The following is an 18,437-nucleotide window of genomic DNA, read 5'->3' as shown; positions in this document are numbered from 1 at the left end:
AACTCAATTCCCGGAGGGCCAAGTGTCTGCAGGTTTTCTCTCCTCCCTTGTACTTGATTGATCAACTAAAGTAATTGATTATTAGAAACTCCCTTCACCTGGTTGTCTGACACAAATTGAAAGGAAATAGCAAAAACCAAAGTGTAATTCTTTCATCACACCAAAAAACTGAACGGGCTACAGATGGAGAAAACACACTTATGTAATGATAGTAGTACTAATACAATTATGTAATGACAATGCATATACCACTAATAGCCGACATATCAAGGTCTCAAACCATGTTTTGTAGTCCTAGCTTGAACTTGATGAAGAAGGGAAGATTAGATTGATAATGCAGTAGTGTGTTTTAGACTTTCAACGTAAATCATGTACTTCATTTACAACAGTGATGGGCAACAGGCAGTGACCCCCATTTTGTAGGCCAGCGGACGAATAAAAAAATATATACATGTATATGCAGTATATTAATTTTTTTTTTTGTGGAACTCAGTCAGTGTCTCAACTTACTGTTGAGAGTTAGAATAATAGAATACACAAGGTGCAATTTTGAAATTTGGTTCTGCATCAGCACTCACATTTTGCCAATGTCAGCTAAAGTTTTTAAGATTGGTAAGTTACTCTAGCGGACAGGTATCTTAACTTGTAGTAAGCATGGTCGAATTACCGACTGGGGTGGGGCCCATTGATCATCAGTTACCATATTATAAGCTGCAAACATTTGCCTCCACCTTATGGCAAAATGTGTATAATTGCATGAAATTAGCTATAAAATTGCTAAAAATTCTCTCAGCAAACTTGCTTTAAAATGGCAAAATGTTCTCTACGCCCTATGGCAAAATGTGCAGAATTGCAGGAAAATATCTCTTGTTTTCCGAGAAAGGTGTGTGTGTGTGTGTGGGGGGGGGGGGGGGTGTTATGAGTTTAAATACACTAATCAGAATCCGAGGCAGGTTGGATAAAAGTCTGCAATGTTAATGTGGGCTAATTGTGGTCTCCTCCCTGCTGCCTTCAAGCTTGATTGAATTTAAGGCTTACAGGGTACTGTTAATTGGATATCCCTAATTAGTGTTAGACCACACTTCATATATTTTCATGTGTCACGCCCTGACCGTAGAGCTTTTTATGTCTCTACTTTGGTTTGGTCAGGGTGTGATTTGGGTGGGCATTCTATGTTATTTTTTCTATGTTTTGTATTTCTTTGTTTTGGCCGGGTATGGTTCTCAATCAGGGACAGCTGTCTATCGTTGTCTCTGATTGGGAACCATACTTAGGTAGCTTTTTCCCACATGGTTTTTGTGGGTAGTTATTTTCTGTTTAGTGTTTTGCACCTTACAGGACTGTTTCGGTTTCATTTATTTATCTTGTTATTTTGTTATAGTGTTCTGTTCTAATAAAAAAGCATGAACACTTACCACGCTGCGCTTTGGTCCGACTACTCTTCTTCAGACGACAAAAACCGTTACATCATGAGTTAGGATAAATAATTGTCCGTTCTCAATGTCAAAGTGCAACACAGTAAAAATGCTGTTTGTGAATATTATCATTTTTAAAAATTGACATTACCAATTCCCGAACCATTTCAAAAAAAGCCTTTACACCTAAAGCTGATTAAGAAATAAAAAACTATTCTGTTTTGAATAGCTTTTGGGCAACTTTGATGGGGATGGGATCATAAAATATCAGAACTCACTGCAGAGAGCATTTTTAAGTTAATTTTATACATTTTGCAATGGGATGTAGAGAAAATTGTGTTGTTTTAAAGCTAGCTTGCTGCAATTCTACACATTTTAATATGGAGCGGACAGAAGATTTTGAAATTTTATGACAACTTTAATACAAATGTTTAAGTTTTGGTGTAATTTGTGCAATTCGACTTGTTTTGCCATGGGGCGGAGAGGAAAATTAGCAGTTTTACAGCAAATGTCCTGCAATGAGAAATGTTTGCAGTTGTTAATATGATATTTATGTAGGGGGTGCGTACTGGTGGCAGAGAAGTCGGGCGCAGGAGAGCAAAAACTGATTTACAACGGCGCAGTTTAATAAACAAAACAATAAATCAATGGGTAAACAAAACCCGGTACACACCAGCATAACGTGCACAAGCACTACAATAAACAATTCCGGACAAGGACATGGGGGGAAACAGAGGGTTAAATACACAACATGTAATGATGGAATTGAAACCAGGTGTGTGGGAAGACAAGACAAAACCAATGGAAAATGAAAGGTGGATCGGCGATGGCTAGAAACGCAGCACGAACAAGGAGAGGGACCAACTTCGGCGGAAGTCGTGACAATTTATTACATTTTTTGGGGGGGCTAACACAATCAGAATGTGTTATCGGACAGCTAGATATAGCTACTTACATTCTGGAAGCGAATAGACTGCATTTAGTTAAAATATTTTGCAATCAGACTATAATATTAACATCTGTAACTTGTGAAATCTCTTAACTCTGGAAATGTAAAATAAGGGAGAAATATAAATGTAATCAAGAAGAAACTGACAAGGACTACTTCTAGGTTGTTTTTGGTCTTTATTCGTGCTCAGCTTTTTGGACACACTGGAAATCACAGACTGCAATGAGAGGGGACTAAGTGGTGAGGAAAGCCTTGATCAAAAGCCTGGTGAAACTAGACCTTGTGCTTGATGTGCAGAGAATTTTCTTGCAACAATGGTACATGTAGAAATAGAATGAATAGAAAGGACTATTGTATTATGCTCTATTACTCATGAAATGCAATCTATGCATGACATTTCTGTATGTGACATTATGCAGCATCACTGTGCATTGCAGAAGTTACTGTTAAGTACACCATGATTTCCCCCAATGCATCTAACCATTAGAGGGAGCGTACAGTAAAGCAGTAGAATAGGAGAGGGAACCCCCTTAGCTTTGAGGTCACCTTGGCAGCATGGTACACACCACACACACACACACACACAACAGCAGCAGCTCTTAGCCCTTAGTAGTGAGGTAATAAAGAATGAAAGGCTTCAAATATCATTGGGTGCATTTGGGACGTTCCCATTGCTATACATAATATTATAAAATATATCAGAACTGTAAGCTCTTGCTGAGATTGAAGATTGAAGTCACAGGGAGCATTTGGAAAGACACGGTACACATAGAAGTTATTAATTAGAAATATGTAACAGTGAAATAAAAAAATGGGTGTGAAATACGCATGCACATGCACATCTTCATCATGTGTTTTTTTGTGTAATATAAATTGCAGTTTCCATAGAACGAAATGACCTTGGTTTCACCAGTCATGTTACAACGTCAAGAGAAAAAAAACAAATATTGTCTCATATTGTACCTGGAACGTTATGATTTTGTTGAGATCACATCTTGCTCATAGCACGTAGAACTGTATGTGGACAATGAAGAAGATAGGAGCTAAATTGAATTGATCGTCACTGCACTTCAACCACTACACTGTACATTTAAGACTGTGTGTGTGTGTGTGTGTGTGTGTGTGTGTGTGTGTGTGTGTGTGTGTGTGTGTGTGTGTGTGTGTGTGTGTGTGTGTGTGTGTGTGTGTGTGTGTGTGTGTGTGTGTGTGTGTGTGAACGAGAGATTAGTGACAGTCAGTTACTTGGATCACATTTAGAGAGTGCAATGTGTACAGGTAAAGGCTTACCAAGAACAAGCCACATTGATGGGTGACAGGATGGTGAAATTCAGAAAAATAATGTCCACTCCAACTGTTAGTTATTCCTCTGAGAAAAACTAACTGTTTCAGATCATCCTCACGGTGATGATGAATCCAGTTCAATGTCAAACTTTTGCATCCAGTGCTGTAAAATTGTCCATCTCCTTTGTTTTAAGACTTTTCAATACTTTTTGTCCTCATTTTAACAACCTCATGACAAACATCAGACGATGCCACTGCTGTACTGTAATGGACAGTGGTTATCGGTTTGTGATAGACTAGGTTGCTCCATTTATGAAGGAAACCCAAGCAAACTGGCTGTTTCCTTTCCCTCTTATCCGATATCAGATGACTGTTGTGTCCAAGGTTTAGGTCCCTGTGTGTGTATCCCGGGGCAGCTGTAACGTCTCGTCTATGGTCACTATGAGTTCTTCTGGTTGGGCAGTCGCCCCCAGGCAGTTACTGTGGTTACAAGTAATGTAGTTCATCTCTACCAACCGTGGCCTTTCGCTCATCTCACTCATCTCGTTCACGCTGTTGGTGATACAGTTTATGTCACTCTTACTCCTGTTGGTCACTCTGCAGCCACCAAACAACCTGCAGTCTAGAGGAGACAGAGAGAGAGAGAACATTTCTCAAGCCTCGTTTATACATGGGACTAACATGCATCCTTTGTCCTGATCTTATCCACATTCTGATTGTTCCCACATTGTCCGACGTGTCAACACATGGTATTAAAATGTGTCTCATCCATCCACTGTGTCTGCATTGTGACCAGATTTCCTGGTCCCTTCCTTTATGTCAATTATTTGAAAGATATTATTTCAAAATAATATGCGTTTATTCATGTATAAGTATCCACCATGGATTTTTTGTAGGATTTAAATTAATTAGAGATATTTTTGTCACTGATTTACACAAAATACTCAATAATGTCAAAGTGAAAAGAAAATTATATAAATGTTCACAGATTCATACACAATAAATAACTGTTATGGAAAATGCTAATTAGTTCAGGAGTAAAAAATTGCTTAATAAATCACATAATATCTTGCATAGATTCACTCTGTGTGCAATAATAGAGGTTAACATGATTTCTGAATGACTACCCTGTCTCTCCCCCACACACAATTATCTGTAAGGTCCTACAGACTAGCAGTGATTTTCAAGCACAAATTCAAGCACAAAGACCAGGGAGCTTTTCCAAAGAAGGTCACCTGTTGGTAGATGGATAAAAAAAATCCCTTTGAGCATGGTGAAGTTATTAAGTAAGCTTTGGATGGTGTATCAATACACACAGTCCCTACAAAGATACAGGTGTCCTTCCAAACTGACTAATACTGCAACAACAAAAAATTGTCCTGAATACAAAGTGTTATGTTTGGGGCAAATGTCACACTATTCATCACTGAGTATCACTCTCCATATTATTTGTATTTTATTTTTGTATTTTACCCGCTTTTTTCTCCCAAATTTTAAAGGGCAAATATTGCACAATCCAGGTGTGCAAAGTTCTTAGAGACATACCCGAAAGAACGCACAGCTGTAATTGCTGCCAAATGAGTTTCTAACATGTATTGACTCAGGTGGGTGAATTCTTATCTAATCAAGACATAAGTGTTTAATTTTTCATTCATTTTTAAAGAATGTTGGAATATTCTTCCACTTTGAAGAAACATTCCAACATTAGATAGTATTTTGTGTAGGTCATTGACAAAAAATGACAATTAAAACCCTTGTAATCCCACTTTGTAACACAACAAAATGAGAAGAGATCTGAGGGGGTGATTAGTTATGATAGTCACTGTACTGCTCACACTGCATGCTAATGGCTACCACTACCACACACAGCAAACAAACACACACAAACACACACAAACTCCACACATATTGTTCATAGATGATGTGCTGCTGTGGACTACATGAGGAGGACAGGACAATAGGAAATGCCTGCAGCTGAATGTGAATGTGAGAAAGCCTTAAATTCATGACATTCAAAAGAACAAGGCAAACTTCATTTGACGCAGAGTTATGATTGCTTTACTATTCGTAATTCCATTAGAGGCAAAACACCATCAAATTGTGTATGACCCAAATGGCACCCTATTCCCTATAAAGTGCACTACTTTTGACCAAACAATGTTGCACTATGTAGGGAATAGGGTGCCATTTGGGACAATTTAAAAAAAAATGTTTCTGGGGAAATGCCTCACCCGCCTGCCTGCCTGCCATTCGCACACACCACACACCACCCCCATCATGTGGGGGAGAGATCTTGATTGGAAGACATCAATCATTGGGGTGTCAGATAGGGAGCTGGAATTAAGGCAGACAGACAATGGAAAGAGCAGACAGAAGGATGAGTGTATTGTGAAATTGTGTTCTTCAACTCGGTCCCACACACTCGAACATGCATGTACACATGCACATGCACATGCACCACACACACACACACACACACACACACACACACACACACACACACACACACACACACACTGACATACTGTTAGGATATGCTGTAGGGTATTTGCCCTTGCATTAGCAGACCCAGCAAACCGGGAACATTCCCAGAACATTAGTTACGATTCCCATTAAGTTTTAGATAGGGTTTTATCTAACATTGGGATGATAACATCGCAAAAAAAAATTTTTTCAAGATTTTAAAATAAATATCCTTTGAATGTTCTCCTAACATTCAAAAAAATGTGCACAACATTTGTAACAAACACTACAGAACATTCCCCAAAAGTTCTCATTAAGTTTCCAGGTAATTTAATACCACAATGTACCAGTAATGTTTGCCCAGCAAACCAAGATTGTGACCTGATTCAAGAAACTAGTCGTATGTCGCAAGTCACAACTTTACAGGAGAGCCATTTGAACGTAAAAATATATTTTTAACCAAAATGCGTTTTTTTTTCGAGAAATGCCTTCACGAACATGTGAACTTTCATATACCTTAATAACAAACTTGTATGACATCTGTAAATACAAATAAAAATGTTAAATTACGAGCCTTGTTGGTTAAGCCACAGAAAAAGAGAGATAATGAGTGGGCTGGACATGCCGAGAGAGAAGTTCCGGATTGGTCTGCCATATATAAGGCTTCTGTCTATTTGAGCTCGTCAGTCTGTGTTGGTAATCCTGTAATCTTTTTTTTTTAATTGTGTAGTGGAACTGCATAAGTGTTGCTCTCCACTTTCTGGGGATCAAGTTTTGAAATCAGTGGAATTGGAGTATGATAGCTAAACACAAGCGACTAGATTCGTATTTTAATGTGAAAGAAGTGGACCAAACAAATTCATCTGAGGTAAAATTAACAAACAAACCTAGGGCTCCCGAGAGGCCCAGCGGACTAAGGCAATGCATCTTAGTGCTAGAGGTGTCACTACAGACCCTGGTTTGATTCCAGGCTGTATCACATCCGGCCGTGATTGGGAGTCCCATAGGTTGGCGCACAATTGGCCTAGTGTTTTCCGGGTTAAGGTTTGGCCGGGGTAGGTCGTCATTGTAAATAAGAATTTGTTCTTAACTGACTTGCCTAGTTAAAACAAAACACTATTATCCATTCACTTGTAAGTACAATCCATGCTGCATCAAGTTTGGATTTGTTTCAAATAACAGCTTCCCTCCAAAATGTGTCTGTGTGATATTTCAGACTTGCCTCAGCAACGATTGGTCATCACTAGATAACAACGCCACAAAGTCAAAAGGCTGCCTACTCGACCAATCAGATGAGGGAGTGGGATGACCCGTATGCCAACTGGCTACCAGGGGCAGAGAAGAGACATGTATTTATTTTATCTAGTTCTCCATCAATGACTTGGTTATTTATTAGATATAGCAAAACCAACCGTTATAAATGCAAAGTGTTATTCAAACTCAGCTTGCAAGATTATTATGATTATTACTGATTCTTACTTCTCTTAACCCAAAATAGTTTTACTCCAATATCTGCATTGTTTTTAAAATGGCATGTACACAAACAAATTGACACATCTTGAATTTATTTTTTTATTGACAAAATCCTCAAGTAATCCACAAGTAAAACGTACACAGTTTCACAAAAAATTGCTGATTTTTGGCTGATTTAAGATGAAAACTTCACCCCTGTTACTTTATTAATATTATTTTACATTTAGGATCCTGAGTGGCCCAGCGTCATCTGGGTTAGGGGAGGGTTCGGCTGGGGTAGGCCGTCATTGTAAATAAGAATTTGTTCTTAACTGACTTACCTAGTTAAAATAAATACATTATTTGACGCCTAGGCTCTTACTATAGTCATGTATTTGTTTAACTTAACATACAGTGCCATCAGAAATGAATCATACTTATTCCACATTTTGTTGTCACAGCCTGAATTCAAAATTGATTAAATATGTTTTTCTCACCGATTTACACACCATACCCCATAATCACAAAGTGGAAAACATGTTTTTAGAAATTTTTGCAAATTTATTAAAAATGAAATACAGAAATATTTCATTTACATAAGTATTCACACTCCTAAGTCAATACTTTGTAAAAGCACGTTTGGCAGCGATTACAGCTAAGATTTGCACACTGGGATTGTGCAACATTTGCTCATTACTCTCTTCAAAATTCTTCAAGCTCTGTCAAATTGGTTGTTGATCATTGCTACACAATCATTTTCAGATCTTGTCATAGATTTTCTAGTAGATTTAAGTCAAAACTTTAACTCGGCCACTCAGGAACATTCACTGTCTTCTTGGTTAGCAACTCTAGTGTAATTTTGGCCTTGTGTTTTAGGTTTTTGTCCTGATGAAATGTGCATTCATCTCCCAGTGTCTTGTGGAAAACAGACTGAACCAGGTTTTCCTCTAGGATCTTGCCTGTGCTCAGCTTCATTCCATTAATTTTTTATCCTGAAAAACTCCCCAGGCCTTAAGGATTACATGAATACCCATAACATGATGCAGCCACCACTATGCTTGAAAATATGAGAGTGGTACTCAGTAATGTGTTGTATTGGATTGGTCCCAAACATAACATTTTGTATTCAGGACAAAAAGGTAATTGCTTTGCTAAAGTTTGTTGCAGTATTACTTTATTGCCTTGTTGCAAACAGGATACATGTTTTGGAATATTTGTATTCTGTACAGGCTTCCTTCTTTTCACTTTGTCATTTGGGTTAGTATTGTGGAGTAACTAAAATATTGTTGCTCCCTCTTCAGTTTTTTCGTATCACAGCCATTAAACTCTGTAACTGTTTTAAAGTTACCATTGGCCTCATGGTGAAATCCCTGAGAGGTTTCCTTCCTCTCTGGCAACTGCATTAGGAAAGACACCTGTATTTTTGAAGTGACTGGGTGTATTGATACACCATCCAAAAGTGTCATTAATAACAGCATGCTCAAATGGATTTTCTGCTTTTTCGTTTTTTTACCCCTCTACCAATAGGTGCCCTTCTTTGCGCGGCCTTTGAAAACAGTGAAGGCTCCTCAGAGGAGGAAGGGGAGGACCATCCTCCTCAGTGAATTTCATAAAAATAAAATAGTGAAACATTTAGTTATTTCTGGAGTATTTCTCCTGTCTTATCCGGTGTCCTGTGTGAATTTAAGTATGCTCTCTCTAATTCTCTCTCTCTTTCTTTCTCTCTCTCAGAGGACCTGAGCCCTTTGACCATGCCTCAAGACTACCTGGCATGATGACTCCTTGCTGTCCCCAGTCCACCTGGCCGTGCTGCTGCTCCAGTTTCAACTGTTCTGCCTGTGGCTATGGAACCCTGACCTGTTCACCGGACGTGCTACCTGTCCCAGACCTGCTGTTTTCAACTCTCTAGAGACAGCAGGAGCGGTAGAGATACTCTCAATGATCAGCTATGAAAAGCCAACTGACATTTTCTCCTGAGGTGCTGACCTGTTGCACCCTCGACAACTACTGTGATTATTATTATTTGACAATGATGGTCATTTATGAACATTTGAACATCTTGGCCATGTTCTGTTATAATCTCCACCCGGCACATCCAGAAGAGGACTGGCCACTGCTAGGGAGTTTTTCCTAGCCACTGTGCTTCTACACCTGCATTGCTTGCTGTTTGGGGTTTTAGGCTGGGTTTCTGTACAGCACTTTGTGACATCAACTGATGTAAGAAGGGCTATATAAATAAAGTTGATTTTATTTAAATGTTTTGAGATAAAACTTTACCAAATATATTCACATCACTAAATATTGATAAAAACACACTGTTTTGCAATAAAGGTTTACAGTAGCCTAAACAGCACTCTGTAGGGTAGCACCATGGTGTAGCCAGAGGACAGCTACATTTCCGTCCTCCTCTGAGTACAGTGACTTAAATTTGAACCCTAATGGTTCTCATGGTTCTTACCCCCTATCATAGACTTACACATGAATTATGACAACTTCCGGAGGACGTCCTCCAACCTATCAGAGCTCTTGCAGCATGAACTGACATGTTGTCCACCCAATCAAATGATCAGAGAATGAATCCAGTGCTGAACAGTTGAGGCTGGTGGGAGGAGCTATAGGAGGATGAGCTCATTGTAATGGCTTGAATGGAATAAATGAAACTGTATCAAACACATCAAACATATGGAAACCACATGTATGACATCATTCCATTTATTCCATTCCAGCCATTACAATGAGCCTGTCCTCCTATAGCTCATCCCACCAGCCTCCACTGGTACTGAAAGTATAAGCTACAGCTAACCAGCACTGTAGTGCATACAATGTGGTGAGTAGTTCACTCAAAGAGAGAGAAACAGAATAGTTTAACAGTTTTCAACCAATTAATGTCCTTAAAAGTGAAGGAGAGGCAAGAGAGAGAGGGAGAGACCATGTTTCATTGTATCTTTTTCACTTTCACTTAGCTAGCGAATGCAGCTAGCTAGTTTAGCCTACTCAAACACCTGGCTCAAACAGAGAGGGATTCTATCTTAGCTAGCTCGCTATGGCTATCCAACACTGGAACACTTCCAAGTCAGGGTAAGCCTAAGGTTTTATTACTTTATTGCCACTGGGGTGCGCCAGTGTAACTGCTAAACTGCTTGCTGACTGTACACTGTACTGAATGATTGTAGCGGGTTTACTAATGCATTAGTTCTAGTAGCTATGTTGACTATGACGTTAGCTACTATGGTGACAACAAAGTAGGCTGTGTGTAGCAGAGGTTTTGATACGTTTTTTTGGGCCTGGTCACAGACAGCTGATGTGTTGTGCACTGGAGTCCACAAGTAAAGGGAAAGGGTGAGAGGAGGACAGCGCGTAGATGCGAGAAATAATTAGTATGTGGCTGTTATGAAAGTTAACTGTGTTTGTGTGAGATTAGGGGTGTATTTATTCTGCCAATTCTGTTGAAAAATGCACCCTAGACCCTAGATTAGCTAGATGCAGGCAAGAGTTTGCAAGTTGGTATTGAATGACTCACTGTCCATCACCTACTTGGATGTTTCTCTAGACCTGTGCACCTATGTTGTAAACTTTCATTCATAGGCTAGGTTGAAGCAACCTCATGATGGGTATAGGGGACATTCAAGTATCATGTAGTAGCCTAACCCTATCGATGTTACAAAGAACTGGGTGAATTGAATATGAATGACAGTCATCCAATATGCTGTAATAGAAATAAGGCCATGCTCATTCAAAAAAAAATGGTCCTTCCTCGTCTTAAACGGGACCTACTACCACTGTTGGAAAACATCGCTGGTCTTTGTGGTTGAATCGGTGTTTGAAATGTACTGCTCAACTGAGGGATCTTACAGATAATTGTATGTGTGGGGTACAGAGATGAGGTAGTCATTCAAAAAACATGTTAAACACTGTTATTACAGTGAGTCCATGCAACTTATTATGTAACTTGTTCAGCAAATGTTTACTCCTGAACTTATTTATGATTGCTATAACAAAGGGGTTGAAAACTTATTGACTCAAGACATTTCAGCTTTTCATTTTCAACTAATTTGTCCAAAAAAATGAAAAACATAATTCCACTTTGACATTAAGGTGTATTGTACGACAAAAATAATCACAATTTTATCCATTTGCTGTAACACAGCAAAATGTTGAAAATGACAAGGGGTGTGAATACTTTCGGAAGGCACCTTTTTGGTATGTTGTACCAGTTTCTGTCTCTGTACAAAGGCATGGTCTTCAAGCTATGGAAGATGGCAAAACATTTAATAATAACTGAATGGACTTGGCACAGTTCTAGATACCGAAAGCTCTTAGTCGTGTATTTTATTTAACCAGGCAAGTCAGTTAAGAACAAATTCTTATTTACAATAACAACCTAGGAACAGTGGGTTAACTGCCTTGTTCAGGGGTAGAACAACAGATTTTTACCATGTCAGCTCAGGGATTTGATCTAGCAACCATTTTGGTTACTGGCCCAATACTCTAACCACTAGGCTACCTGCCAACCCAGTGTAAAGGAAAACTCACCACGCAAACCCGATTTACATACTTTATATTTACATTCATGTTATTGGCCCATCCACATCCCTCTTCAGAGGACAAAAATAACTTTGTTTCAAAAAAATCTGGATGCCTTCTGAGCCGGCATACGCTTTATCACACTTCCTCATCTGATTGGTTGAGTAGGCGGCCTTCTTACTTTGTGGCTGTGGTAACTAGTGAACACCGCAACGACGCTATGAAGCCATCAAAATTGCGTAAACATTTAGAAACAAAGCATCCACATCTCAAGGATTAACCAGACTTTGTTTAAACGAGATGACATGACCAACCAAACAAAAATGCTGCACGATAATTTCACAGACAAGCTGTGTCTCTCATAAGGCTTACTTCTTCTCACAATCTGATCCACACCAGGGAAGGCAGTAGATGCGTAATCCATTCACCAGCACTGAAGAGACACAGTTTATCACAGTTTGAGGATAAACTACTGGAGCTGTCCTGTGACCAAGGCCTGCACGCTCGTTTTAATGAGATGTGTCTTTCCACATTCTGTCTGTTCAGCAGCGGAGAATAGCCGCGACTCAGCGAGATGGCAATGAAGGCGTCAATCTCCTTTCATTCTACCTACTTATGTGAGACCAGCTTCTCCTCTCTTGATGCAACAAAATCTAAATATCGCAGCAGACTGGCTGTTGAAAACACCTTGACAGTGTCCTTCTCCTTATCTCCAAGGTTTGACCTGTTCTGTCATTTACAAACAGAAAGCCCCCAAAGACAGTCCATACAGACAGACCAACAGAGAGCCCATGAAGAAAGCACAGAGACACTGCTCATGAAGACAGCACATACAGACAGACAGCCCATGAGTACAACAGACAAACAAAGACAGAACCTGAAGACAGCCCATGTAGAAAGCACAGAGAGAGACACTGCCCATGAGTACAACACAGACAGACAGACAGACAGACAGACAGACAGACAGACAGACAGACAGACAGATATACAGACAAACCACGATGGCAGCTAAGTGAATTTGAATACATACTTTATTAACTTAGTGTAAAGTAAAATATTTTATAAAGAAAAAGCAATTATCAATCATTTTTTTTCCAAAGCGGTCCCCAGAGGAAGTAGGTGGTGTGCCATAGCAAGCTATCTGCTTTAGTTTTTGAGACTATTGATCTCTGCCAAGGGAGGAGCAGGTTTTTACATATTGTGTTTATTTATTTTGAACACATTTCTGTTTGTTGGCAATGTCAATTCTTGCTCAAAGAAATGTAATACTTATGTTTGCTAGCTGGACAGGCAAACACTGCTGAGTACTAAACTCTAAACCAATCAAAACTTGTGTACTATCCATGGTACTATCTCTGCTGTTCACGTCTGCCAATCCATTTATCCGTATCTAAGATACAGTAGTAGACAGACAGCTGATATCATCTTGAGCAAGATCTCCATTTGGCAAATTGCTATCTGGTAAATTATTTTACATTTATTTTGAATCTAACTATTTATTTATAGAAACGTGATGCCATCAATGCAAACTGTAAAATTAATCCCAATTTAGAACACAGCAACCTTAGTAATGTAGCTAGCTTGCTAGTTAGCTAGTGCAACAATTGCTAGCTAACAGGTGCAGATAGATTTATCACTAGCTAGCATGTCATTCTGGGACAAAGAGCATTTTAGCTTTCATTTCATTCCAAGTAATAATATAAGACTACAAAAATATTTAGGACAAGTAGAGTAAATCTAATCAGTAGCGATACATGGGTAAAATCCCTGGGGAAGGCAAGCCAGGAAAAGAAGCCACATTACAACCTATGTGTTGTGATAACTGCATTGTTTGCTCTATAACATGTTAGTTCATATGCCTTCCCACCGTGATATATAGGCCTAAGGCCAAGACAAATTCAACCACACCTTTGTTTTATCACAAAACCGGAGACCAACATCTGTCCGGTGGAGTCGACCAAGCATATTACATGTTACATGACCTACAGGATGGTCGATCAACTTAATGTTTCGGACAATTTCAGACTACCAAATAAACACGGGAGAGTTACTGCAAGTCACAAAGAAAACAGGAGCTGTCCCCACTATTCCAGAACCATTTCAACTTCAACATAATCAAATCACTTGTGCTTAGTCTAATACAATGATAACTAAAAGATTCCAAAAACAATTTAGTCCAATTGTAACAGTATAACTTTAAACCGTCCCCTCGCCCCGACACGGGCGCGAACCAGGGACCCTCTGCACACATCAACGACGGTCGCCCACGAAGCATCGTTACCCATCGCTCCACAAAGGCCACGGCCCTTGCAAAGCAAGGGGCAACACTACTTAAGTCTCAGAGCAAGTGACGTAACTGATTGAAATGCTACTAGCGCGTACCCGCTAACTAGCTAGCCATTTCACATCCGTTACACTCACCCCCCTTTCAACCTCCTCCTTTTCCGCAGCAACCAGTGATCCGGGTCAACAGCATCAATGTAACAGTATAACTTTAAACCGTCCCCTCGCCCCGACACGGGCGCGAACCAGGGACCCTCTGCACACATCAACAACGGTTGCCCACGAAGCACGGTCGTTACCCATCGCTCCACAAAGGCCGAGGCCCTTGCAAAGCAAGGGGCAACACTACTTAAGTCTCAGAGCAAGTGACGTAACTGATTGAAATGCTACTAGCGCGTACCCGCTAACTAGCTAGCCATTTCACATCCGTTACACAATCAACGTAAGCTAAAAATCATGTGACTGTCTATGGTACTGATTTCTGTGTGTGTGTGTGTGTGTGTGTGTGTGTGTGTGTGTGTGTGTGTGTGTGTGTGTGTGTGTGTGTGTGTGTGTGTGTGTGTGTGTGTGTGTGTGTGTGTGTGTGTGTGTGTGTGTGTGTGTGTGTGTGTGTGTGTGTGTGGACATTCCTGCAGTCACCATGCCAGTTGCATGCTCCCTAAAAACTTGAGACATCTGTGGCATTGTGTCTGACGAAACTGCACATTTTTGAGTGGCCTTTTAGTGTTCCCAGCACAATGTGCACCTGTGAAATTATCATGCTTTTTGATCAGTTTATTGATATGCCACGCCTGTCGGGTGGAGGGATTATCTTGGAAATGGAGAAATGCTGACTAACAGGGATGTAAACAAATTTGTGCCCAAAATTTGAGAGACATTTTCTGGGATCTTTTATTTCAGACTACTGACGTTACACAAAATTCAAAAGGCAGTAAGGCACATTTCTGCATATGGCCAAATTGTACGTTTTTGCTTCCCGTTTAATACACATCTATGGGCTTTTACGAAGGGAAAAAAGCATGTAGGCTATTAGGATTATATGTTTATATTCGGAGCGACATCCATCGTAGCAAAAAATAGATTGCAATGGTGGTGATGTCAACTCGTTGTATTTTTTCCCAACTGAACTATAAGCCAACTGGTCCAAAATGGTCCAAACACACTAAGACAGTTGTAAAGAGGGCACGGCAAAACCTATTCCCCCTCAGGAAACTAAAAAGATTTGGCATGGGTCCTGAGATCCTCAAAAGGTTCCCCTCTTTTATGCTGCTGCTACTCTCTGTTTATCATATATGCATAGTCACTTTAACTATACATTCATGTACATACTACCTCAATTGGGCCGACCAACCAGTGCTCCCGCACATTGGCTAACCGGGCTATCTGCATTGTGTCCCGCCACCCACCACCTTCCAACCCCTCTTTTACGCTACTCTCTGTTCATCATATATGCATAGTCAATTTAACAGTATCTACATGCACATACTACCTCAATCAGCCTGACTAACCGGTGTCTGTATGTAGCCTTGCTACTTTTATTTTCAACTGTCTTTTTACTGTTGTTTTATTTCTTTACTTACCTATTGTTCACCTAATACCTTTTTTGCACTATTGGTTAGAGCCTGTAAGTAAGCATTTCACTGAAAGATCTACACCTGTTGAATTCGGCGCACGTGACAAATAAACTTTGATTTGATTTGGACAGTTTTTGTGTTATGAGAACATTTGCTTGACCTAACGGACGTTCTGGGAACTTTGACAGAACCAATTTTGGTTTTCATGGGAGGGGATATTTTATTACAAAATAAAAGACAAAGCTCAACTCATTGGTAAGTTCTGTTGAGATATTGTTTAGGGCTGTGTGGTGTTTTATAAGTAATCACTGCAGACTATAAGTTGCTGCTGAGTTTGCCTTCTATATTGAATGATCTAGCTAATTGTCACTAGTCAAACAATATCATCAACAGTCTATTTTGCAAATACTTGTGGTTAGCTACCGTATGTGTTTATCTCACCTACATATACTGTACCTCATGAGCCTTAGGTCTGGTGTCTGGCAATAAAGGACTAGGATGGAAATGACCATAGAAACAGGGATATCCTGAAAAGACAATAAACCTACTCTCCTATTGTCCTATTGCTATTCCATATTTAAGTTGAAAGATTATTGTCCAAATCAAATAATATGTTGACAATTTTATCTAGATCTCTATGTTTGAAAGACTGAAAGCCTTATGTCTTCTTGCTCAATATGTGAGGCATTGCTTTGGAATATCCTCACAGCATTCCAGATCCCAGGGACAAAGAACCTGTTCATGCTGCTCCAGGGATGTTAGAAACAGCTATCACAACAGCCTCACCACTGCACAATTTTCACACGTACACCTTAGGAACATAACCCAAACACACCAAGAGGAAGCAGAGGAAAGGGAAGGATAAAGGAAGGGGGTAGATGGGTGAGAGAGAGAGAGAGAGAGAGAGAGAGAGAGAGAGAGAGAGAGAGAGAGAGAGAGAGAGAGAGAGAGAGAGAGAGAGAGAGAGAGAGGTTAAGCTCTGGGGCATAGTAAGTGCTTCAGTAAGACACTCACTGTTCCACGTCGCCATTTCTACCTGGTTCACTGCTTACGGAGAACGTGTGTGTGTGTGTGTATAGTGGCCTAGCTGGCCTAGCAGTAATAAGGCAGCTTCAGGTTCGTATCCGGCCTACTGCCCTTCAACACAACCTCTGTCTTTCCCCCACTCTCATCCTCTATCTATCGGTTCCATAAAGTCAGAAAAAGACCTTCAAAATATATTTTAAATAAATCTTGCAATAAATGATGGCATGATATGTTATTTGGGTTCTGTTATTTGGGTTCGGGGGTCTGGGGGGATTGGGTGGCAAGGTCTATGTTTTAATGAGTGAAAGGTAAACTGGTTGATCACAAGAACTAATCACCATGATGTCAATGTGCTTTCAAACAGTCCCCCCCCCCCCCCCCAAAAAAGAAAAACACACATATTGTTGACACAAGGGACAGTAAGGATAAGATGTCAGTCCATCTGTCCATTGGTCTGTCTATATTTCTCCCATAAAGGTCAAACATTATGTTGTTTTCCTCTTCAAAATCCTTTTCTGAATTGAACAATTAATCTGAGGGTAAACTCAGTTTTTCACCAAGGTCAAAATCCACAGTATCTAAAGTAAGGCTGAGTTGGTAAAGGCTGTGCTGTATACTGTTGGCCTATTCATTATAATAAACAACAGTCTATCCCTGGTAGAGAAAGCATTATTATCTTATTTAATGATGTGGAAATTGCAGATTAAAAAGGGCATGTACTGTATATCTGCGCATTGACCAATTGAAAAGAGAATTACCTTTACAAACAGTGCAATACTGCATCATAAACTAACACTATCACAATTTGAACTAATGTGTGTTTCAGTTCCAACTTTTTCATTTTCAGAGCTCTGAAGCTGAGGTCCAAAAGTTGCAAACTAATGGTAGTCACACCTTATATGCTGACTCACTCACTCTCACACACACACACACACACACACACACACACACACACACACACACACACACACACACACACACACACACACACACACACACACACACACACACACACATAGACACACACACACACACAAACACACACACACACACACATCTTGTCAGAACACTAACTGTTGACACATACCTACAAACTCAGTAATCAGATCCTTGACCAGGTGTCCCACTATAGCATATACCACCGCGACCACCACTAGCGCCGCGCAAACAAGGTAGAGCACGGCCTTGGGCAGCGGGATGGAGTCCCGGGCTGGTGTCCTGTTGTCTGTATACAGAAGGTCACTCTCCGAGTACTGAAAGACATGTTCCATCCCGGAGGTGTGATTCGAGTTCAGTGGGGGGTGACTGGCGCTTATCCCGCTTAGGTCCGGCTCTAGAGCAGTCACCATGGTGGTGGTCGCCACCTCCGCTTCGTCGATGATGCCCTGATTGACCAAGCCAGACGTCTTGTTGATCAGAGGCAGGATCTGAGAGAGGAAATAGCTCCAGTCTTTGATTGCACTTGTGTTG

General features: G+C 40.2%; 1 protein-coding gene across 1 annotated transcript in view; it reads right to left on the bottom strand.

Moving 5' to 3' along the window:
- Nucleotides 1–2,520: 2,520 nt before the first annotated feature.
- Nucleotides 2,521–18,437, bottom strand: part of LOC129810799 (uncharacterized) — a 17,007-nt gene continuing 1,090 nt past the window's right edge. The window contains exons 1-2 of the mRNA XM_055861695.1: nt 18,055–18,437; nt 2,521–4,267 (exon numbers count right to left, since the gene is read on the bottom strand). The exon at nt 18,055–18,437 is cut by the window's right edge and continues 1,090 nt beyond it. Of these exons, the coding sequence (XP_055717670.1) occupies nt 4,032–4,267; nt 18,055–18,437 (619 nt within the window). The 3' untranslated portion in view covers nt 2,521–4,031. The remainder of the gene's footprint in view (nt 4,268–18,054) is intronic.

The sequence above is a fragment of the Salvelinus fontinalis genome, chromosome 14, assembly GCF_029448725.1.
Source record: "Salvelinus fontinalis isolate EN_2023a chromosome 14, ASM2944872v1, whole genome shotgun sequence".
In the NCBI taxonomy this organism is placed as follows: Eukaryota; Metazoa; Chordata; class Actinopteri; order Salmoniformes; family Salmonidae; genus Salvelinus; species Salvelinus fontinalis.
The sequence above is the reverse complement of the archived record's forward strand: the minus strand, read 5'-3'. Positions and strand labels throughout refer to the sequence as shown.